At 48.9% G+C, this 21785-nt stretch overlaps 10 protein-coding genes and 1 non-coding gene across 14 annotated transcripts; 6 read left to right on the top strand and 5 right to left on the bottom strand.

Moving 5' to 3' along the window:
* The first annotated feature begins 37 nt into the window (after positions 1-37).
* Positions 38-3304, top strand: FOIG_13423 (uncharacterized protein). 3 transcript variants are annotated; one of them, XM_031214574.1, is made up of 5 exons: positions 38-100; positions 188-465; positions 516-1611; positions 1661-2053; positions 2105-3304. In XM_031214574.1, the coding sequence occupies exons 2-5, from the start codon at positions 339-341 to the stop codon at positions 2766-2768; spliced, it is 2280 nt and encodes a 759-aa protein (XP_031055665.1). In that variant the 5' UTR covers positions 38-100; positions 188-338; the 3' UTR covers positions 2769-3304. The 3 variants fall into 3 exon arrangements, with proteins under 3 accessions (XP_031055665.1, XP_031055664.1, XP_031055666.1); XM_031214573.1 differs by lacking the exon at positions 38-100 and having other exon boundaries at positions 111-465; XM_031214575.1 differs by lacking the exon at positions 38-100 and having other exon boundaries at positions 111-1611.
* Positions 2691-3925, bottom strand: FOIG_13422 (5-carboxymethyl-2-hydroxymuconate isomerase). Its single transcript, XM_031214572.1, has 3 exons — positions 3543-3925; positions 3355-3491; positions 2691-3303 (listed from the first exon to the last, which is right to left on the bottom strand). Exons 1-3 carry the CDS (start codon positions 3871-3873, stop codon positions 2827-2829), a joined length of 945 nt encoding a protein of 314 aa, XP_031055663.1. The 5' UTR covers positions 3874-3925; the 3' UTR covers positions 2691-2826.
* A 160-nt stretch (positions 3926-4085) lies between these two features.
* FOIG_13421 (gentisate 1,2-dioxygenase) lies at positions 4086-5454 on the top strand. Its single transcript, XM_031214571.1, has 3 exons — positions 4086-4555; positions 4604-4916; positions 4970-5454. Exons 1-3 carry the CDS (start codon positions 4288-4290, stop codon positions 5373-5375), a joined length of 987 nt encoding a protein of 328 aa, XP_031055662.1. The 5' UTR covers positions 4086-4287; the 3' UTR covers positions 5376-5454.
* Positions 5455-5688: 234 nt separating this feature from the next.
* Positions 5689-6664, bottom strand: FOIG_13420 (uncharacterized protein; the record flags this gene model as incomplete). The annotated part of the gene is made up of 2 exons (XM_031214570.1): positions 6353-6664; positions 5689-6304 (listed from the first exon to the last, which is right to left on the bottom strand). The coding sequence occupies exons 1-2, from the start codon at positions 6457-6459 to the stop codon at positions 5689-5691; spliced, it is 723 nt and encodes a 240-aa protein (XP_031055661.1). The 5' UTR covers positions 6460-6664.
* A 1632-nt stretch (positions 6665-8296) lies between these two features.
* On the top strand, positions 8297-11021 carry FOIG_13419 (uncharacterized protein; the record flags this gene model as incomplete). The annotated part of the gene is made up of 3 exons (XM_031214569.1): positions 8297-9425; positions 9477-10857; positions 10910-11021. The coding sequence occupies 3 exons, from the start codon at positions 8297-8299 to the stop codon at positions 11019-11021; spliced, it is 2622 nt and encodes an 873-aa protein (XP_031055660.1).
* A 417-nt stretch (positions 11022-11438) lies between these two features.
* Positions 11439-11813, bottom strand: FOIG_13418 (uncharacterized protein; the record flags this gene model as incomplete). The annotated part of the gene is made up of 1 exon (XM_031214568.1): positions 11439-11813. One exon carries the CDS (start codon positions 11811-11813, stop codon positions 11439-11441), a length of 375 nt encoding a protein of 124 aa, XP_031055659.1.
* A 927-nt stretch (positions 11814-12740) lies between these two features.
* Positions 12741-15579, top strand: FOIG_13417 (uncharacterized protein). Of its 2 annotated transcripts, XM_031214567.1 has the most exons (2): positions 12741-14989; positions 15039-15579. In XM_031214567.1, the coding sequence occupies exon 1, from the start codon at positions 12791-12793 to the stop codon at positions 14708-14710; it is 1920 nt and encodes a 639-aa protein (XP_031055658.1). In that variant the 5' UTR covers positions 12741-12790; the 3' UTR covers positions 14711-14989; positions 15039-15579. The 2 variants fall into 2 exon arrangements, with proteins under 2 accessions (XP_031055658.1, XP_031055657.1); XM_031214566.1 differs by having other exon boundaries at positions 12741-15579.
* Positions 15580-15705: 126 nt separating this feature from the next.
* Positions 15706-15813, top strand: FOIG_13416. The gene has a single exon. It is a non-coding gene; the product is annotated as a tRNA-Trp (tRNA).
* Positions 15814-15993: 180 nt separating this feature from the next.
* On the bottom strand, positions 15994-17160 carry FOIG_13415 (uncharacterized protein; the record flags this gene model as incomplete). Its single annotated transcript, XM_031214565.1, has 3 exons — positions 15994-16440; positions 16490-16822; positions 16873-17160. The coding sequence occupies 3 exons, from the start codon at positions 17158-17160 to the stop codon at positions 15994-15996; spliced, it is 1068 nt and encodes a 355-aa protein (XP_031055656.1).
* A 338-nt stretch (positions 17161-17498) lies between these two features.
* FOIG_13414 (uncharacterized protein) lies at positions 17499-19653 on the bottom strand. Its single transcript, XM_031214564.1, has one exon. The coding sequence runs from the start codon at positions 19569-19571 to the stop codon at positions 17706-17708; it is 1866 nt and encodes a 621-aa protein (XP_031055655.1). The 5' UTR covers positions 19572-19653; the 3' UTR covers positions 17499-17705.
* Positions 19654-20000: 347 nt separating this feature from the next.
* Positions 20001-21089, top strand: FOIG_13413 (uncharacterized protein). The gene is made up of 2 exons (XM_031214563.1): positions 20001-20632; positions 20682-21089. The coding sequence occupies exons 1-2, from the start codon at positions 20162-20164 to the stop codon at positions 20790-20792; spliced, it is 582 nt and encodes a 193-aa protein (XP_031055654.1). The 5' UTR covers positions 20001-20161; the 3' UTR covers positions 20793-21089.
* The last annotated feature ends 696 nt before the right edge of the window (positions 21090-21785 follow it).

Raw genomic sequence — 21785 nt, 5'->3', positions numbered from 1 at the left:
GATACAGGCAATATTGCAATTCAGTCACCAGAACAGTAAAACACCTCTAACGGTCAATTTTCTTGTCAATAATGTCACTTCAGCTCAGTCAGTATATCCGGCATGCCACGCCACGACTTACCGACGAGCTCCAAGTGAAGCTAATGCAGAGATTCTGTATCCCCCGCTAATGCTCCCCGGATTTTAGCCGTATGCGATCCCAGCCTCCAGCTTCATAATCTTATCTCTTAATTCTGGGGATCCCCCGTTCCGAACCAATTCATGTCCATTCCGAAAATCCATCCTCTCCCGACCCAACAACGAACGACATTCCCTTCGGATACGGAACTGGACTACACATGGAGCCTCCACGACGAGATGACGGTGTCTCTGCTAATCGCCAGAGTGGGGCCAAACGCCTCAAGATTGATGTCGCTTGCGACAACTGCAGAGCCAAGAAGGTCAAGTGCGACGGTGTGCGACCAGGTGAGACAAACGCTCAGCCCCAGGAGGGCACAAAGGCTAAGAGGCTGTAGTCTGTGGCTCCTGTAGTAGGAAGTTGGCTTTGAGGGACAAGTGCAACTTTAGCGCTAGTTCGACTGCCTTCATACAGCATCGCCCGCCAATAGCAGCGCCTTTCACTGCAGCTCAGAATGGACGTCCTGTTGCTCCTCCAGCACCAGCATTGCCGGTGCAAAGGCAGGGTAGTTCTCCTTCTATGGCAAGCCCACCTGTTCCGATCTTACCAGCGGTGAACACATACGAGCCTCAACCGCGAAGGTCTATGCCTCTGTCCCTGCCGCCACCACCGCCAAATCATCACTCCCCAGTGACATCTACCCCCGGCAGCGGTGCCAGGCCGGACTCACACAGTGGCCAACGCAATGTCGGAGCTTCAGTTTGTTCAAACAGTCCTTCTGCTGTTGACTCCATGACGGCGGTCATTGATGAGGGTACCAGTACTGAGGAATTCTTCGGTAAAAGCAGTGCTGGGTCGTTTACAGCTCAGATCAAGAAAGCTATAGACGTGAGGCTGGGTAAACCCCCTAGCTCGAGTGATAATGCATCAAGTACATCTAGGTCAGCTGGTGTTATGGGCCCTGCCTCAGTCACATCACCAGACTTCTCATACGTTCTACCTCCTCGGAGGCAGGCGGATCATCTAATAGAGCTGTACTGGTTCTATGTTGACCCGTTGTATCCGTTTCTGGATAGAAACCGATGGACTCGTGCTTATAATGCGATATTCTCTGGGACGACGATGGACTTAAATGAGCGTGTCTTTGTCGCTACACTGAACGTCATCTTGGCTCTGTCTACACAACTTGTGGAATCGCATTCGTTAGAACAGCGAGAACAGTCGAGTGAGACATACTTCCAGAGGGCCCAGGAGCTGTTGCCTATGAGTCCCTGGGAGCCTGGATCTCTCGAGCTGGTGCAGTGCCTACTAGTAACGAGCCAGTATCTTCAGAGTACATATAATCCTCATCAGACATGGATGGTTATTGGCTCCGCCATCAGGATGGCTCAAGGGTTAGGACTTCACCTGCCCGAGACCTCGGCGAATCGCTCGAATCCTGGTGAGCGAGAGCTGTTGCGCAGGATATGGTATGGATGTGTTCTGATGGATCGGTACGTGAACTTGACTGCATCTCGACACCCAGTGAACTAACTCAGCCAGCATGGTGTCTGTGACCCATGGTCGCCCTGCTATGATCTCCCAGCATCCTGCAAAGGATGTACCGTTGCCAGCTGAAACTTCAAACGCCCAGAATGGAATGCAAGGCTTGGAATATTACAGCTTCTTCGTGAGATCAGTGCGACTTTACGAGATTATCCACAAGACCATGATTGCCTTCTACGACGGCTCACAGGGCAATCGGCCAAAAGAGAAGGAATCCCACTTTGACCTTGAGGGCTTGGACGTTGAGGATGAAGACCTCGATAGAGTGGTGCAATTGGATCGCTGTATCAGCAGATGGCAGTCAAAGCTACCAGATCATCTAAGATGGGAGTTGTTGGAGTTAAATAAGGACGAGATAGCACGTCGACAAGCCGTGATCCTTCGCATGAGGTACGCGTCTTCTACTTTCACCGCTGTCCATGGCGACTAACTCACGAACAGATTCCTCCACGCACGTATCCTGTTGCTAAGGCCAGTCCTATCTAGATTCTGTCTCACCCAGTCTCCCCAAGATAAGAAGCCCATGGACGACAACTTGCAAGCTCGGGTTGTTCAACAGGGCGCGATGTTCTGCGTCACGACAGCTCAGAACATGATCAACACTCTGGTGAAGCACCAAACACTAGATAGCACTGTTGGTCTGCTTCCGGCATGGTGGTATCGAGTATACTATATCTACTCCGCTGCTACAGTGCTGATCGCCGCCAAACTTCGACCAGATGTTTTCTCGGCCGCGGAAATCGGAAGATCTTGGGGTCAAGCTATCTCAGTGCTCAAGGCTCATGAGCAATTCGGCCAGTCTCCCCGTAGATGCGTGGCGGCTTTACATATTCTTTCATCAAAGATCTTGCAAGCGACGCCTCGTGGCTCACCAGGACGTGAGACGGGGAACAACAGCAGACCCGGAGAAGGGAATAACACAAGCCTCCCTCAGCAACCGATGGCAAACATGGAGGTTCCTGATCTGGTTCAGCAACTTGCTGAAGAGTTCCAAACCCCGATACCGGACTTCAATCCTCAGGAACTTGCGGCTTTCAATTTGGATGTAAATGATATGTCATGGCTGAACGATATCCAAGGAGTTTGGGAGCTTTTGAACGAATAACACAATGGAAAAGTTGCTTCTATGTCTATTACCCAAATACCATGTTTTAATCTACCTATTACTCGAACACCATCTTGTTCTTGACACTTCCCAACTCGGTGATGCTAACCTCCACAACATCACCGTCATTAAGATACTTAGGCTCCTTCATTCCCATGGCGACGCCACACGGTGTTCCTGTGAGAACAACAGTTCCAGCCTCAAGTGTTGTGCCTTGGCTGATGAAGCTGACAATTTCCTCAACCCCGAAAAGAAGATCATTCGTACCCTCGCTTTGTCTCTCCTCACCGTTGACAGTTGTTCTCAAGTGCAGCTTGGAAGCGTTGCCAACAACAGCAGGAGAGACGAGAAGAGGCCCAATGGGGGCGAACTTGTCGAAACCCTTGCTGAAGCACCACTGGGGAACACCGCCGGCCTTCTTGGGGTCTCGTTGCCATGCTCGAGCGGAGACGTCGTTGGAGACGACGTAGCCTGCTACGTAGGAGAGAGCGTCTTCTTTAGTGATGTTCTTGCCAGACTTGCCAATCACAATGCCCTGAAATATTGATTAGATCTGTGTGTAGATGGAAAAGCCTGTAAAACCTACCAACTCTCCCTCGTAGTCTATTGTGCCATCTTGGGCGATCTTAGGAATGGGAACATCCTCATTGAAGCCAGCAATGGAGGTTGAGGGCTTGATGAACAATGAGGGATAAGGCGGCGGTGTTCGACCACCTTCCTTGACTAATCATTCAAGTTAGTATACCCCCATACAATGGGTAATGCATCACTTACTGTGCTTGATGTAGTTAAGGCCAATGCATCGGATAATAGGCACATCAGCCGGTCGCAGAAGCTCCTTTACAGCCTTGACATGCACCTTGTCACCCTTGGTGAGTTGCGCCACAGGACTCTGACCCTTGTACTCAACAGCCCATAGGTCATTCTTGGCTAACTTCTCAGAAAAGTCCTTGTCATTCTCAACGACAGGGTCTCCAAAGGTCTCATTTCCGTTGTCATCGACAAAGCGGATGAGGCGGTTCCAAGTTGTTGAAGACATTGTGCGAGAAAATGACGATGTGAAATTTCTGCGATACAATGATGATGCGATACTGGCTATTCTCATTGTCGTATCATCGTAAAGGTTGTGTCCTACCTGTTATAGTTGTTTCTTAAAGGTGTGATGATTGTCGGAGAGCGTTGGTGTTGAGATCCACTGCTGTGGCCAGTCATAGCGCGGTCCGGTCGGAAGGCCAAAGCCCGGATCCCACCGGAGTGAGCCCGGAGGACGGATATTGACTTCGGCTGTTGTGGATGATTGATTAGACGCGGCGCAATGTGACCGTTGTAGCAATTCTGTTGCCTATCGGTGCTATTCCCCCAGCTTTGCTCGTATTTGGGGATTTTACGATTGTTATCCACTCGAAAGCCATATCAATCGTTATTTATCCCCAGAAGACTCACGACACTCGCGAGTCACAAACCAGGTCAAAGATAATCTCAACCTCATTTTATACTCTTTGCAGAAGTCACAGAAATAATGGGAAACTATACTAGCACAGTGGATTCGGGCCCCTCGGATGGCGACTCGCCAGAGATGAAGCAGTATCTCAGCGAACTACCATCAAAGAACTTGGAGCCCCTTTGGTCACAGATGAGCATGATGGTGCCGCCAACACCAAACCCCACAGCGAAACCACATATGTGGACATACAGAGAAGCCTTGCCTCATCTAGAGACAGCGGCCAAGTTGGTGCCAGAGGAGAAAGCTGAGCGACGAGTTCTGATGCTAGTGAACCCCAGCATGCGTGAGTACATCAGTCGTACTACTGAACTTATCTGACTGACATTTCTAGAATCACCATACACAACAGACACTATTTATGGAGGTCTTCAGATCGTCAATCCTGGCGAGACAGCGCCAGCACACAGACATCTTGCCTTCGCAGCTCGCTTCATCATCGATGGCGAAGGTTTCACCGCAGTCGAGGGCAAGAAGATGCCTCTCGTTAGAGGCGATGTTGTCATCACACCGATCTGGCACTGGCATGACCATGGCAACGAGAGTGATAAGCCAGTAGTCTGGTTGGATATGTTGAACCTGCCTTTGTTCCGCTTTGCTCCAGTTCACTTTGCTGAGGGCTACTCTGACCCACGATATCCCAGCGAGTGAGTATCCTCATACCTTACATAATTAATTTCATCTTTGCTAACGGGATCAGGCATTGTGACCCTTGCGAGTTCCGATTCCCATGGGCTCCCGTTGAGAAAGAACTCAACTCTGACAAGAGCGACTACTCCATCTATCACTATAAGCTCTCTAGCGGAAAGCCTCTGTCAACATTCCTCGGTGTTCAAGCCGAGAGATTGGGCCCTGGTGCCACGGTAGAGTCACAAGAAAGCCAGTCATATCTCTACCACTGCTATGAAGGAAAGGGTCGGACTGAGCTTGTGACGCCGACAGGAGAGACGATGACGTTCAAGTGGGAGGCGCGTGATACTTTTGCTGTACCTTCCTGGTGCAAGATCAAGCATATTAATGAGTCTACCACAGAGCAAGCTTACCTGGTAGCCTGCCATGATGGACCATTTCTTGAATGTCTGGGCATTCAACGAAGGAATGAATAGGCTATGGTAGCCGACATATAGCATAATGGTATCTTTCTTGGGCATATTTATCACAAGCTAGCTTTGAATTCAGCACATGATCATAATGAAATCTTTCAGAGACCAGTAACGAATCAAAATTCTCTTATCCATCAAGAACATATCCCGAACCTCATAGAGGGAAACCGGCTTTACGTGGAGGAGGCAAGTTGGAGATTAAGATGATGGATTGGTAGATACGAAGCTGAGATAGGTTCTATCTGATGTAATGGATGGGTACGAAAATGAAGGCGTAAGAGCGTTACAAAAGCTTCATACTAGGCGGCAACCAAACCTAACGGCGGTCAGGTAGCTGAGCACTGGTGCGCTGTCTCTCAATGGTAATGAAGAAGATACTGGTATCAGCACCGCCACCACCAGAGTTCTCAACGACAAAACCGCCGCTCACCGCATCATGGTCCCACTTGTCTTCGAACAGATCCTCCTCAGGAACGGTCTCAGCAGCCTCAGTGTAGTGGTGATCCTCGGGCTCTCTTCCAATAAGGTCTGTGAGAAACTTCTTGTACTCGTTGTACAGGTTTCCGTCAACAAGCTCCCCATTCTCATAGTAGACGGCAGAGTAAAGATGAGCAGAAGCACCCCCAACCTTGTCGTTGTGCTTGCTGTAAAGATCGGGGATCTCCTTCTTGGCGTTGTCCAAGCCAGCCTGGTCAAGGTTGTAGTGACCAACAATGGTACCTTGCTTGGTCGCGAGGATGACACCGAAGCAGCCAGCAAAAGATGAGCTTCCAACAACGTGATCCCCAGCAGCAGTGAAATCTACAAACTTAGTATCATCTTGGCCAACGTATGTTCCGGCAGCTTGGCTGGCGTCGAGCTTGCGTTTATAGGCATCTAGCTCAGGGGTTATGACTCTAGAGTAGAGATGCTGATCATCGCGAACAGCGAGCCTTGGGGTATCAGCCTCATCGAACGATGATTATAGGTAACGGACTCACTGAGTGGTGTAGGGTGCAGCGATGCAGAGCTGAGAAGCAGCAAGGAGGAAGAACAGCGAGGCCAACAGCTTAGCCCAGCCGTTCTGGAAACTCTTGGAGCCCAACATGATGATGAGCCAGATAATTCTAAAAGATTGACGGTTTAAACGAGTGTATAAAAATGAAAGACGGTTGAAAAAGACTGTATTGCTCGATGCAGTGAGATGGGTGATGAGGGACGACTTCAGAGTCTCTGTCCTACATATATGCTGGATGGAGTTGGGAAATCAGTGTAAGCTAACAAGAGTAATGCAACACTGGGATCTCTCAGCGTCAACCGTCGAGGCTTGAATCAGGACGAAATCACAGTACATGAGTTCCATAGAAAGGATCGCGGAAAAGCGGGTTTGTTGTTCATTCTTGGCAAGATCTGTCTGTGCGCGATGGGACTTGGAAGGCGGGACAAAGTTACGATCGTCAGCCAAGACATGATTTCTCCAAAAGTACTGTCCTTTCCGTCTTACCCGTCAGTCACTGACAGATTGCCGGCCGAAGGTAGTAGGAGAGGCCTTCTGAAGGTTCGTGGAGTTGACCGAGACTTCAACTTTATCGTCTAAGTTAGTCCATTGTTGATCAATCCTAAAATTGGATCGAAGTCGCATCTGCTTATTCTCATGTCATGGAAATCTATTGAGAAATCAATCTTTTATCGGCGCCAGGTATCGCTCGGCGCTTATGGATGTTCATCATAATCTCGTGTTCCTGCATAGCCTCGAATATTCGCGATGCCGAGAGCCTTGCCATGAAAGGGATGGTTAGATTGCGACCCATAGATAAGCGTGAAGGATTCGCTTGATGTGACAGTCAGCCACCATTGCAAGGCTGAGAAATGTCACGGTCCCGAAGGATCGAGCGTTGTAACCATGTTTGGCCCAGTAGGGCTATCTGCTATGGTGATCTTTCACGGATGGAGCATACGTTGGTCCAAGGGTCCAACTTTCATCGTGTGATTATCCACTTGTTCGGTTTGACTGTTATCCTATAGGCCAATTCTACGAACGCGGACCGAACGGCTGCAACGGCAATTGATGGGATGACGCGTAACAACATCTTTAAGATTAAGCATGTTTCTTGACTATCGCTTTGGTGGAAGTCGATAATGAACAAACCTGAGAATGAGATGATGGTCTTGTAGTGGAAGGCTGAGTCAACCTGGTGATTCACATTGAGCTACTGCTTCAACATGGAACATGTAATTAACACTCAAGCTTTGATATATTGCGTATTTGTTGTTAATCGGATGCTCCATCTTGTACTGAAGGATGTGAGGCCAAAGAAGTGATAGACGGCTTTTTCGGTGCTAGGTCGAACTGTGACAGCGACAGACGTAAATGGAAATGCCCGAACCAGGGCGAAGCCAGAAAAAAATGATTCATGTCGAGCAAAGGAAAGAGATTGAAACTGGAGATTCATCAATCATGCGCATCCTTCAGTGGTCTTTACAAGGCTGTCCAACGTCATCAATGCAACCTTACAAGTTCAGCTCCGCATCGAAAAGGAAGCGATCCACAGGGGTAAACGAGGATCCAAGAAACATTTATCAGACGGAAAAGGGAACCCGACGAGATGTGGCTTGGAACGGCACGGGCCGATATCATAACATGGCGATGAACCTACAATGTAACTAGGATTCGATCCTTCTGAACCGTTTCAGTTGCATGCCCATTCTGTGGAACTAGCAAGATTAGGTTGGCCATAGCGTCTTGTCACCAACGGCTAGCCTACGACTTGTGAAACTTTAGGTCAGATGTAAGCCTGAGTTGGTATCTGGGTTATATACCTATCTATCGTGTCTCTGCAGTCTGGCGCGTAGGCCTAGCCCGACATACTCACACTGAGTTCTTTCATTCTTTATACACCAACTAAGTCATTCTTTTTACTTTGAGGCCTAGACAATCACTCGTTATGCGTCTGGCCGGTCTTGTTGTGGCTCTCGCCGCTTTGGCGGAGGCTCAACTCCCAGAGACTCCTGGAGCGAATGGTGCATCCACCACCACGACTCATCACCCTCTCCCCTTTGAGACGACTTCATCTGAGATTCCTGCACTTGATAAGACAACTTCTGCAGATGTTACACTTCTAGAGACCAGCACAGGCATTCAGGTTCCTGATTCTGCATTTACTTCCACCGATGTGTTGCCTGAGCTACCTGAGTCCAAGAGCACCGACATTGCGGTTGGAGGTACTACTACTGCCAATGGCGAGTCACCTCTCGACCCGACATCTTCAGATGAGGTCCCTGCTGAACAGCCCACTGCTGGGACGGGACAGCCCACTGGTCCCGAGACTACGGTTCAACAGCCTCCAGCTATCGACACTACAACATCACAAGAGCCTCCCGTAGCAGAGACAACTACTCAGCAACCTCCTGCCCTTGATACTGCCACAACTGGTCAGACACCTGGTGTTGAGACTACTAGCCAACAACCTCCTGCACCTCAGTCAACTACTGAGCAAGGCCCTGCTGTTGACACAGCCACTACACAGCAAGGTCCTCTCCCTGACACAACCACCCAGCAGCCTCCTACTCAGGACTCCACAACTGAGGAACTGGCACCTCAGGATACCACTTCCCAGCCTTTTGTTGGAGAAGAGACTACCAGTACCCAGGCTCCCGCCGTAGACACCACTTCCTCAGAACAGCCTGTTGATGAGGTGCCATCGACGACTGAGAAGCCTGAGGGCCCCAAGCCTACTAATACCAAGCAGGGGGAAGCTGAGCCTACTAGCAAGGACGAAGAGTCTGATCCTAAGTCCAAAGACTCAGACAATGAGGACCCCAAGACCAAGGATGAGACTGACCCTGAGCCCACCACCAAGAAAGACGAGGCTCCTGTCACAGTCCCTCCTGCTGCTGTCACTGCTGAGCCTCAAGAGACTATCTTTGGTGTCAGCGATAATACTCTGCATAGCACCAAGGACAGCGATGGCAATGATGTTGTTGTCCCTGTTCTCTTTGGTCCCTCCTGCCTGATCTTTTGTGAGCATGCTGGCAAAGACAATGGCCCTGGTGGTATCGTTCTTTGGGGTATTGGTAAGTTCGCTGATTTCTTCCCCCTAAGGTTTGTACTGACATGAGACTTAGGACCTGCACCTGGAAGCTACGTCCTCCCTCCTCTCCCTGGTATCACACCTGCTCCTTCAGCCGTTGTCATCAATGGAGGTGTACCAACACCCGTTGGAACTCAGACACCTGAGGATCCTGATGATCAGGACGATGATGACGATGATGACGACGACAAGAGTACTGCTGAGGAGGAGACCAAGACTGAAGCTAAGACTACCGAAGCCAAGTCCACTGCTGAGTCTTCCGCAGCTTCCACTACTGAGGCTAGCACCACTGAGTTACCTCAACTAACAATGGGCGTTGAGACGGTCGTAGTGGACGTTGATGCTACTCCTACCACCGGTGCTACTTCCAGTGAAGCGACGACGGAGGCCACCAGCACTGAAGCATCTACTCAGACCATGGACCTTCCTCAACTGACTATGGGCGTGGAAACGGTAGTCGTAGACGTCGATGCCACTCCGACAACCGGAGGAACTACTGAGACTTCTGCTGCTATATCTACCGAGACCACTGAGGTTACTACTCAGACGACGGAGCTTCCTCAGCTGACCATGGGAGTCGATACAGTCGTTGTGGATGTTGATGCTACCCCTACTACAGGAGGCACCACTGAGACCTCCGCTGAGTCGGCCACTACTGAAGAGTCGAGCACTGAGGTTTCCGAGACCACGAAGACTAAGGATACCACTACCGCCGAGACAACTTCAACCGAGGCCACGACTGTCCAGTCTACGACTGAGCAGTCAAGAACAGCAAGACCTACATCTACTGAGACTTCTGTTCAGTCTACTACTTTCGCCACTACCACCACTACTAAAGGCCCCGAACGCGAGTATCCTTGCATCATTCATGCCAATCCCGGCATCGATCCTTACTGCGCCTGTGAGACTACAGTCAGCGGCAAGGGCTTCTATGTTTCCACCGATTTGATCTCATCGTCTTGCGCCGACTACACGACCTTCCCTTCCTCTATCCCTACTAATGCTCCAGAGCCCAAGGTCACCGAGAAGCCAGATCCTGAGCCTTTCGTCAAGACCGATGATGGCACAGTCGTCTCTTATCCTGACCGTACAGTCAAGGTTGGAAACTACCCTGGTGGAAAGTATACTTACACCGAAGGTGTCGGAGACGCCGTTACGCTCGAGACTCCTTTACCCACGCAGACCGATGCGAACAACAAGGGCTCTAGCCAGTGTGGCAGCATCGATGATGCATGTGACCGTGCTCTGAACGATGGTTTTGATGATGAGACTATCTATAAGGACTATGTCTCGCGATATGCTAGGATTCAGAGCGGTATGGTCATGGTCGCGACATTTGGTCAAGCTGGTTGCACGGCTCAGTTCAAGTGCGATGATTATGGTCTTGGAATGAAGGGCAAGGATATCAAGGATGCGTAAGTCAACCCTTATACGACCGAGGATGAGTTTATGCTAACTATTTCGCAGTGTCCAGCACATGAAGGATAACGATGGAGTGAGCAAGTGCGGAACAGCGTACCTATCCAACACGTGTCAGATCACGTTAAACTATTGTACCAATTGTCACCATGATGGTTGATTACTTTATAAGTCTGAGACCGTGGACACTTAGAAGGCTTTGGGCGATATAGGAATACAGCTTTATATCTGGAATATTGATACAGACCTGTTGCTGACGTGCTGCTAAGCAACTCACGAAACTGACGCGTCCAGCGTGTTGATTATCGCCAAGACCAATTAAATTCAAGTCTTGAACGCGCATGTTTCATTCACGTGCTAAACACTGCAATAACACACCAATGAGCAGCCTGTTTTTGGCTCCAGAGTACTTCGTGGCTTGTGTAGGAATGGGTCTTCTTTTTTCCAGTTCCAGTGGGACAAGGGAGCGTAGTTGTTTGTCCCGTCGCATCCTGAAATACAACCTTTCGACATCATCAATTGAACAATAGTTATTCTGAATTACCGCCTTTATCCCTTGCGTCACAATTCGTTCTGACTATGATCTCTCTAACATCATGCAGGGGGCCTGTTGCAGTGCTTCACTGGCTTGGTCGAGGTTGGCCTCTTCGTTGGCCATCATTAGGCCAGAAAGCACTTGGTCGTATTTCTTGGAGAGTTTGTTCCCGTTGGGTCCGTCAACAATGCTAGATAGCTCCAGCATGCCATCTGTGAGACCAAACTCGGTGTCAGCCACGGAAGACAGCTTAGTCCTCTGTGCAAAGTCCGAATCGCTCCCGTCGTAATGGAAAGCACTTCTGTCCAGGAGTTGAGCAGGAACCTGCATCTGGAAGAGAGCCTTATCTTCAGGATCGAACTTCTTGCGAAGCGTATCATAGATATTCACCAATAGAGGGTTAGCCCGGAAACTCATGGTCGCCGAGAAGTACATGCAATGTGTCGCTGTTGAAGAAATTGTCAAGAGAACCTGACCTGGGGATCGAAGTCGATCCGTGGAGAACAGTCAGAGCTGACTGAAGAGGGGGGTGTTGAAGCTAACTCATGGCCCTGGTCTGGCCAAGTATGGATTGCTTGACGATACTACCAGCGTTAGTTTAAACAGCCGACCACAAAGCCGAAAACAAGAGAGCAATATGATATAAGACTGAGGTTCTCACTAATCTCGTATCATCTTGTTACTTGCGGAACTTCAGTAAGCGCGATGGCTACCACGATCTCAAAATAGAAATTCCAAGACTCAGCTTGCGAACTGCACAGCCCCTCACACTAGCACGCTGAAATCGCCATAAATAGTTATCTGTTGCTTGGCTTTAGACCTTTTTAAGCTAGGTCAAATTTCCAGATCCATCAAAAGGCACAAGGATACAGCGACCAACAGACAGCGTACAGTAAATGTGAAATAACCATCGCAGTCTCGCAGACGACGGCTGTTTGTTAAAGCAAAGTCATTCAACAATCGACACTGAATCAGGATGTAAAGTATACAACAATCCAAAACTGTAACTAACCCCATTGCCAGATGATGCACCTACCAGATCCTTTGTCCCTTTGTGCACGATGCTGTTAGGCTGCCACGATTCGAGTGTACTTTGTGTTCCTCCATATGCATGTTGGTTGTTGTTGTCACACAAAACCCTGTTCTTTGGCAGAACCAACAGAAACATGCCCCTGTATTAACTGAAACTTTACAGCGTGTGATTGCTGCAGGTAACAAATTAGATTGCTGTTGAAGCGAGCATTTGCCCCCTTTTTTACCATTCCAAACCTAGGACTTTCGCGCAGGATCAGTACATAAAGAAGGCCTCGGTGAGTTTCGAGTTTGCAATGAATTGAATAAACAGTATTTTCTACTATCTGCGTACATAACAATTAACCCTTTTGACCTTGACAATGGATGTTTCTCTGGACGCCAACATTCTCGACCAGCTCAATACCACTGAGACTAAAGCCCTCCACGATATAAGCGACAGCCTGAGTGCTTGTGGCGTTGGTCGTATCGTCAATCTTCCGCAAATCATCGTCGTTGGTGATCAATCCGCTGGCAAGTCATCCGTTCTTGAGGCAATTTCCCATGTTCGCTTTCCAGTCCAAGGAAATCTTTGCACAAGGTTTGCAACTGAGCTCATTTTCAGGAGAGCTAATGAGACTCGAATCGATGTGAGCGTCAGATTTGAAGACAGATCGAAACCAGCAAAGAGATTCCAGAGGGCTGGGTTTCGTGAGGATGACTTGGGCGACATCATCACGGAAGCCAAAGAGTGCATGGGCTTTGGCAAGGCCGGGATGGAGTTCTCCAAGGACGTGCTCCGTCTTGAAATCGAGGGGCCAAAAATGTACCCACTGAGTCTCGTTGACCTTCCAGGATTCTTTCAAGTGGCTACCGAAAACCAGTCAATCAGTGGTAAAGAAACGGTCGATCAACTTGTCGAGAGCTACATGCGACAGAAGAACAGCATTATCCTGGTGGTTATCACTGCGAATAACAACCTTGCCAATCACTTAGCCCTCCAGAAAGCTAAGAACATCGATCCGGAACGACGACGAACCATCGGTGTCATCACGAAGCCTGATTTGACTCGCCCTGGTTATGATGCTGAGAAGGAATACATCAAGCTGGCCAAGAACCAGGAAGCCGCGCATAAGCTGCAGCTCGGGTGGCATGTCCTGCGTAACAGGGCTGAAGATGAGGACAGCTTGGAAGGTCGAGACCAGGTCGAAGACGCATTCTTCCAGAAGGGCGCTTGGGCGACTATTCCCTCCGAAAATCGTGGCATTGTGAGTTTGCGAAAGAAGCTCAGTCATGTGCTCTATAGTCACATTCGCAACAGTCTGCCTGGAGTCATTACAGACATCGAAACGACGCTTAGAGAGCGACAAGAGGAACTTGATCGTCTTGGAAAATCTCGATCCACTCAAGAGGACCTCAGGTCTTTTCTCCTTGGCATTGCCAGTGACTTTCAGCGGCTCGCCAGAGATGGCATATACGGCCGATACAATGACGAATTTTTCGGAGGTTTACAAGACGATCACCGAAAGTTGCGGGCACAGCTGCGGAACTTCAGCCGAGCTTTTGATCATATCCTTCAAACTAAGGGGTCGACTCATGTCACCGTCTCAGATGATGACAGTGATTATTCGGATGGTGACGACATCCCCGGGTATCTAGAAGAGTTTCTGGAACGTTATCCATACAACCCTCCCGAGCCGAAGAAAATCACGAGACGCGAGCTCGCTGAGCAGCTTGAGAAACAAGCCGCTGCCAATCAAGGGCTGGAGTTCCCAGGAACTCCAAACAAGGATCTTGCCATGCAACTCTTCAAGCAACAAGCAGCACCATGGAGAGGTATTGCCGAGTCACATGTCAAGCTTGTAACGACCGTTGCAAAGGCTTTTGTTGATCAGGTCTTTGAGTATGTTGTTGGATCCCCACGGACGAATCGAACTACTGAGGCGATCCTGTCAACGTGCGTCGACCCATTCTTCGATGAAAAGGAAAAGGTGCTTCAGGAGAAGATCAACGAGCTCCTGAGACCTTATATTCAAGGTTACGCACTTCCTCTTGACTTGTTATTCTACGACATGCTATCAAAAACCTCAGACGAAAAGCTAGAGAGACGCATTTCAGCTATTCTACAGCAGAAGTATCCGCATTTATACGAGAGTAACGTAGCTAAGACAGGCGAGACGAGCAAGAAAGCTGACTCTAAAACAATTGCTCAAGACATCAATGAGGAAGATGACCTTGAAGATAGTGAGTTTGGAATCAACAAAGTCATAGACATGATGTTGACATATTATACGGTAAGATAACGCCAGCCCTCATAATCGCTTGATACTAACTTTTGAAGATATCTCTGCGCACCTTCACCGACAATGTCATCAACTTGGCGGTTGAAAGTTGCCTCGTGTATGATATACCAGATATCCTCACACCCACAACGGTAGATCGGATGAGTAAGGAAAGACTTGAGGAGTTGGCCGGTGAATCGGACGATACATCGTCTCGAAGAAAGAGCCTGCAGGAAGAGGTCAAGATCCTCAGACAAGGGTTGGCTCAATGCCGGCGATATAAGCCAAGAGCAGTAACACGTAGGTCACACGGCTCAGAAACTGAATCGTTATGATGCTAACGGGCAAGCGCTTCCTTCTGCAGCAAATGAGTCTCTAGGCAGTGTCCCGAATACATCTACCATAGCTCCTTCGGTGAATGACAAGAAGACGAGCCCACCAAGTGTGATCAACGCTCCTAAAGCTCAATTCAATGGCTGGACGACAATTCCCGACTTGCCCAAGGCTGAGAATCCCTTCAGCAAGTTCTTGGAGACTCCAGCGAAGCCATCAGGTCCAGCGCCATCAGCGGCAAAGCCTGCCTCAACCTTGGGAAGCGGCGCTGGGTTTGGCTCAGGAGTCGCACCTTCGAAGCAGCCGGCCTCTTTTCAGTTCAACGGTTTCGGCGACGCCAAGAAGTAAACTCTTTAGCGACTTTGGTGTTATCTTGTGCTTTGTAGCTGTAAGCGAATTTGTACATCAAGAGAAGGAGGGCGGGAGTGCGGGAGCGTTGAGCGGGATTGATAGCCTTGGATGAGATCATAGCGTCAGGGTCATGCCTCAGTGCAGCGATAATACCGTGTTAGTTCGAAGTAAAATAACATTTTGAATAATGCATTTCTCAATTTGAACGATATTGAACGTGTGAAGCAGACACTTCCCCACGAAGCTCGGCATTTCTCGGCAACAAGGCAAACCCACATCGCAAGCTCCAGGCCCCGTATAGACTGGAAGCAGAACAACTCCGGCCAACCAATGGGGCGCTGGCGCAACTGGTAGCGCGTCAGATTCCAGTTAATTTCGAGGGTTCCCTTGAAGATATGCTTGATTCCTGAAGGTTATCCGTTCGAGTCGGGTGTGCCTCATACTTTTTGTCTGTTTCTAAGAGCAATCTCATGTCCGCAGGAAGGGTTGTCACCTTTTACAGTGTTGCTTGTTCATACACCGATGAGCGATTTAACTGAACACAAAGATTCATTGATGAACAACCCGCCGGCAGTAGCCAATGTTGAAACGCCTTTTTCATTGACAAGCATCTTCATCCTCTATATTCCTTGGTATCTCCGCGCTTCGTTTGACCATAACGGCGATGATGGAGTGATTTTGGTCAGCCCCTCTTGAGCCGTGGCGATCTCGTCTTCATCCACTGGCTTCCCCTCCAACCGATCATGCATCGCATTGATGAGGTATAAATCATCCTTGAATTCGGGCCAGTCAATGGAGTTGAGAACACAGGGCTTCCCTTTACTGGAACTGATTTTCCGCTCAAATCTATCGCGATAGATATTGTAGTGCGCCATTGCCTCCCAAGGATCCCATCGCCAACGGTTCTGCGATGTCGCTAGAATAGGAAACGGATGGGCCGAGGCTGTATCATGACTCTCACTTTCATCAAGAAGGAAGTGAATCATTTGTTCGAATTGCTGGTCTATTGGAGGGTATATCGTTCGTGGTCCCTTTCGGCGACATCCATGGAAGTATATTTGACGACTCTACGGTTTTATTAACGATAGGTCCCTTCCAACTGACAGTATTCCTTACCTCGGTGCCATCTTCGCCTCTATCAAACACAACGACGCCACCAAATATTCTGGCTTCAGCCCAGTATCCTACACTATCTGCAGCCCCATTCGGATATTGGGCAACTGCAATGTAAGGTCCATGCGAAAAGGCCGTTGGGTCTCGGAATGAATCCCATTTCGTCATATCTCTCGGAGAATGTCTCCAGATATCGTAGATATTATGTCTCTCGGCAACGTCATCAAGCTGGAAGATCTGAACTGCGATCTGATGGCAGCTCACAGCCAAAAGCTCAAGAAGTCTCAAGTGAAATTCTTTAGACTGGGCTGATGCTTTACTGAATTCTTGAAGCAGCTTGGATCATGTCAGTCACAATATCTCTAGGGTGATCTCGCGTTACCTACGGAAGTCTCAAACCAGAGAGATGAGAGATCAAACTTTGATCGGAAGTCAAAGACTCTTTCCCTGACACCTTCCGAAAGATTCACATGTTTAAGTGCAGGATGCCCATCTTGCGGGAACTGGAGATCCAGGTACGAATCTCTCAAAGGTATACCGTCAAAGACTTCTGAGTATGCTCGCTCTGCTACATCGGTGCCCAACATACGTCGCAGAGAACGCTCGAATGCAGTGTAGTGTTCGATGTCTAGGTCTTTTAAGCTGCAACCCTCGCCTTCATTCCGGGACAGCATAGCAATGCCTATGAAAAGAAACAAGAGTATAAAACAAGTTGAAGGAAATAGCCACCAAAAGTAGCTGCTGAGGTCAATGAATCTTTTAGGTGTTAGGCAGGGTGAGATAGTGAAGTGACAAATCAATTTTGCTTCAACTTACGGCCTAACAGTCTAGCGGCTGCACGTGAGCATGGCTGATATCCAATAGTGTTCCTCAGACTCTTGCAGTGAGGTAATCTCGAGGGCCGCGGGATAGAGCTGCAACTAGTCGTGAGTGGTCAGTACCACTATATAAATTATCACCTAGGACCTCGACCAGATTCCTTTCAGCTCGCCAAATACGGCCTCAGCAATAGGTGAAATCTTATATATATACGAGTGAGACCCCAAATTAGTTTTGGTTTGCACCAGAATGCGGTCTTATCATTGCTAAAAGCTATTTTTGTTTGCCTGCAGCCTATTCATATGCCATCCAATCATCCTATAAAACCCCCTAAGGATGTCTTGCAGATTCTGTTTTGATGAAATCGCAATGCTTTACCAAGCTCATGCTTGAGCCCCATCTACTTCTTCTTCTTGGGCTTCGTCTTGTCCACAACATCCACCCACTTCGCATCAATACCCTTCCTTGCCAAAATATCCTTTGCGAGGATCTTCCTTTGATCACCCTGAACAACAACTTCCATCGATCCAGGCTTCGCACCAGCAACTTGACCTACGCTCGCAGAACCTGCACACTTCTTCTGTAATTCCGGTGCAAGGACCTGCGGATCGATGAAGAAAGGCTCGAGGTTGGAAATCTTGGTGACAACCTTTGTACCGGTTCGCTTCTCGATTGTTATCAAGATCCGAGGTGGTAGGCCAGATTTTGGCTTTTGGTCGGGTGAAGGAGCGCCGTGTGAGATGATGTGGAAGGGTTGGCAGAGATGGGTATCTTCGATCACTCGCTTTTGGAGAGTACTTCGAGGGATTCTTCCTGCGGCAAGGAAGCTGACGTCTTCATCAGATGGTTTGTTACCTAGGATGTCGTTGGCGAGAAATGTGTCGAGTTTGACGCTGGAGTTTCCTTGGCCGCCTAATTCGGGATGTTGGTCGATGTACGACTTGATAGCTGCTGAGATCTCCTGCGAGGTGTAGAAGTCCATCTTGGAGGGGACAAGTGTCGGTACGAGCTTTGAAGATACGCGATAGACCATCTGGATATTGACCTTCTGCCCTGCAGATGAGCCCGACCCTGAGGCTTGCCCGGCATCTGACGTTGAAACATCTCCACCGGTAGCCTTCGGTGTCGGCAATCGATATGGCCGGAAGCCCAACACCTGCCGATCATCAAAGTCAATATCCAGGATGACGGTCTCTCCACCATTTCTGTCCTTGGACTTTACGATCTGTTCTTTATCAAGATGCTTGATGAACTTTTTGGCGTTCTTCCATGACGTCTTCTTGATGTTGTAGTACTTTGGGTTCTGGTATCGGAGATTGGGCTGCACCATATTTGCGATGATGAAAGATGGCTGAAGAGGGAACTGTAAGCCGAAATGTGGCGGGCTGCCGGATTCTTTGGCTTTGTGGACTGCAAAGAGGAAGGCTTGATGAAAAGCATCGTTGATTTCTTTTGTCGTCGGTTCGTGCTCCTCCTCTACCTCATCACCTTCTTGGACCTCGTCGACTTGTGAGTCTTGAGCAGCTGGTGCCGACTCTGCTGGTTGAGTCTCTTCCTCCAGCGACAGTTTGTTAGCTTGAGTAGCCAGCCCTGCTGCTAGTCCTGCCCATCCCTCCAAGCTTGAAGGCGGGTCGATTCCGCCACTGCCAAGTTGCTTCCAACTCCAGCACTCATCACCAACCCAGTGAAGGGCCTTAATAGCCGCGCCCTTCTGCCCCCGCACATCATCTGGCAGATTTCGCACATCTATTTGACATGTTCCAACCCAGGCTGGCACTGTGTCATTCTGCATCCCCGCGACAGCCACAACAGCGCCGGTGCTCGCTCGTGTGTCCCAGCTGGCGCCTCTGGCTTTCACCAGCCCAGGAACCATCAAATCAGCACCATGCTTCAACTTCTCCTCAACCACAAAATCGGGCGTATGCAGAAGTGGAATGAGGTTAGGGTTACGCCACAAAGTGTACACTGTTGGTATCAAGCGGGGGTTCTTTCCGGTCTGGAACCAGAGGACTCTCTCATCTTGATCTGGATGTGCACCTATGTACACCGTTCCTTGTTCAGTTGGTGTGATGAAACGAGCTGATGAAGTTGACTCTGGTAGAAGTGAGTTACGCAGTGCCGTTTGTGATTGTGTCCCTGATGACGCATCGTCGCCGGACACTTGGATAGAAACTTGATAGTCGCGGATGATTTGATCGGCGAGCTTTCGCCGATCTGAGGAGCGCAAAGGCGCCAGGTTTCTGATGTCGGGTTTTCGCTTGAACATGATGACGAGATGTGGCTCGGTCTCGGGGAGTGGTGATTGTTGGAGTAAGTTCGTGGTTGCTTGTCGAGGTGAGATAGGTGAGTATTTTAGTAGAGCGGGGCAGAAGATAAAATCGCTGAGTAATCATAAGCTTTCGTCATATCCAATCACCCCGCCACCAAATATGAAGCCTTCATGAGTCACCCACTGAAATGATTCAATTCGACTCATGTAACACAACTCTATGCGGCCTGTTGCCTACCTTGACTTTTGCGGATCCTCAATTGAGTTCGCGTTTTAAACTTTGTCGTTCTGACTACAGTCATTGGGTTTGGCATTAAATATTCATCCTTCACGGCCAGTGATTTTCTTTTATGACTGCTCTCGTGGTTTGAATCGAAGTAATTCCCAAACCGAATTCCGATCATCAAATCTTCTTGCCTTCAGAGGCTAGATTTTTATCGATCTTAAGTGGTCTCTTTGTAAAAGCTACGTGTTCGATATCAGCACTCCCTGGCCAGTTCCTCTAGGCAACCATTTGAGAACTCATATAAGCCTCTTGCATCGTGAGTCATATTTGGACAAACTCAAGCCCTTTATTTGCTACAATCATGTCAAACCTAATCACATACGCTCGTGACTTTCTCGCTTCAATTGGTCTCATGAGACCATCCTCAGGCACACCAATCACAAGCTTATTCAGTACTCTTCCAGGCCACCACCGCATCCTCCTTAGCGGCCTTGGCGAGGCTGGCAAGTCAACTCTCTTGCGCTCTCATTTGGTTACCAATGAAAAAGATATATCTGTTGTCGTAGGCATGATTGCCCATCAGGTTGAAGTCTATAGATGCGGCAATGTCACTTTCCAAACCATTGATCTCAGTGGTGGCAGGCCTGAGCCATACTGGAGGATGGAGAGGTCGTTCATCAAGCATTGCGATGCGCTTATATGGGTCGACGACTCGGCCGATCACGACCGTCTCATAGAAGCAAGAGAAGAGCTTTTCCGAGCTGTGCGCCACCAAGATGGATTGCGCAATGACATCCCTGTGTTGATTTTAGCAAACAAGCAAGATAATAGCGTATGTGGCTTGATCTCACAACAGAACCTTATACTGACATCGCCCACAGACCGCTCGTACAGCAGAGCAGATAAAAGGGTTTTATGTCGACGATTCTTCATCACCTTTAGTAAATATACCACATGTGAGTGACTCAAAGGACTGGTGCTGCATGAACTAACGATGCTGCGGGCGGTGTCTGGATCGAGCATCAAGACTGGCGAAGGGTTGTTCGAGGCTTTCAGGTGGCTCAGTGAGACTGTTGAGAGCAGGATGAAATATGACACTGGCATCAACGAGAAGGTTCCGCTATACGACAATGAGGAGGAAGCGACTAGAATCATTATGGAAGGACTACAGCCAGGCCACAAGGAGGAGATTAGTGAGAAAAGAGAGTAGCAGGCCCATTAACTTTAGCCTTCATCATTGACTAATATGAGAAAACTCTGAATCTTTGACTCCACAACCTTGAGCAGGCCTTGTTTGGATCCATCGAATCTTTTTCTGTTCATGACGTGACCTAGACCTTTGGCTACCTATATAGATATAACTGCGGGCCACAAGGTTAAGCTTTTGGTATACTCACATATCTTCACGAAATCCTCAGTGAACTTTCCAAATCATATTTCATTTCACGTCATGAGGCTTCTCTATTTCGCGTGTGCGCTATTCGCTTCGATATTCCATGCTACCGCTGAACCTGTTCCCCCAGTCTATCCAGACAGACCGGAATGGCATCCGATGTTCCAAAACAATCTCTTGCCATATCCACAGCTGTGGTGGCACGACAATAATCCATGGAAAGCCGTCAGCAGGGGCGCAGAGATTGTGTACCATGAGGACAACTACGATCGCGGGGTGCTAGTCGGACCTTATACAGCGTACCTGTCCTCGATAATGATTCGTTGCATGATAGCTGACGATCTTGCAGTGGTTTCTTTCTATTTCAACGTGGCCTTAGACCGACTTTCCGTATCAACCAGCTCAATTTGACAGCCGACACGCCGTACTTTATAGCTGGCCAATATCGGCTTACCATGGGTAAGATCCTCCGAAAGTTCGATTGCAGAATACGCTTCACGTTCCCTGGTGGAACTTATGCACTTTCGGTCGTTCAAAAGAAGCGAAGCATAAGAAGCTTCATGATTTTAGGGTGGATATTCCAGGGTTGACA

The sequence above is a fragment of the Fusarium odoratissimum genome, assembly GCF_000260195.1.
Source record: "Fusarium odoratissimum NRRL 54006 unplaced genomic scaffold supercont1.33, whole genome shotgun sequence".
Lineage (NCBI taxonomy): Eukaryota > Fungi > Ascomycota > Sordariomycetes > Hypocreales > Nectriaceae > Fusarium > Fusarium odoratissimum.
The sequence above is the reverse complement of the archived record's forward strand: the minus strand, read 5'-3'. Positions and strand labels throughout refer to the sequence as shown.

Bases quoted from the DNA above. Each gene is read 5' to 3' on its own strand.
- FOIG_13413 (XM_031214563.1), top strand. From the start codon at position 20,162: ATGTCAAACCTAATCACATACGCTCGTGACTTTCTCGCTTCAATTGGT. The intron at 20,633-20,681 runs GTATGTGGCTTG...CATCGCCCACAG, and splicing joins CAAACAAGCAAGATAATAGC to ACCGCTCGTACAGCAGAGCA.
- FOIG_13414 (XM_031214564.1), bottom strand. From the start codon at position 19,571: ATGTTCAAGCGAAAACCCGACATCAGAAACCTGGCGCCTTTGCGCTCC.
- FOIG_13421 (XM_031214571.1), top strand. From the start codon at position 4,288: ATGGGAAACTATACTAGCACAGTGGATTCGGGCCCCTCGGATGGCGAC. The intron at 4,556-4,603 runs GTGAGTACATCA...TGACATTTCTAG, and splicing joins GCTAGTGAACCCCAGCATGC to AATCACCATACACAACAGAC. The intron at 4,917-4,969 runs GTGAGTATCCTC...TAACGGGATCAG, and splicing joins GACCCACGATATCCCAGCGA to GCATTGTGACCCTTGCGAGT.
- FOIG_13417 (XM_031214567.1), top strand. From the start codon at position 12,791: ATGGATGTTTCTCTGGACGCCAACATTCTCGACCAGCTCAATACCACT.
- FOIG_13423 (XM_031214574.1), top strand. From the start codon at position 339: ATGGAGCCTCCACGACGAGATGACGGTGTCTCTGCTAATCGCCAGAGT. The intron at 466-515 runs GTGAGACAAACG...AAGAGGCTGTAG, and splicing joins GTGCGACGGTGTGCGACCAG to TCTGTGGCTCCTGTAGTAGG. The intron at 1,612-1,660 runs GTACGTGAACTT...TAACTCAGCCAG, and splicing joins GGATGTGTTCTGATGGATCG to CATGGTGTCTGTGACCCATG.
- FOIG_13422 (XM_031214572.1), bottom strand. From the start codon at position 3,873: ATGAGAATAGCCAGTATCGCATCATCATTGTATCGCAGAAATTTCACA. The intron at 3,492-3,542 runs GTAAGTGATGCA...TTGAATGATTAG, and splicing joins CCTTAACTACATCAAGCACA to TCAAGGAAGGTGGTCGAACA. The intron at 3,304-3,354 runs GTAGGTTTTACA...TCAATATTTCAG, and splicing joins TAGACTACGAGGGAGAGTTG to GGCATTGTGATTGGCAAGTC.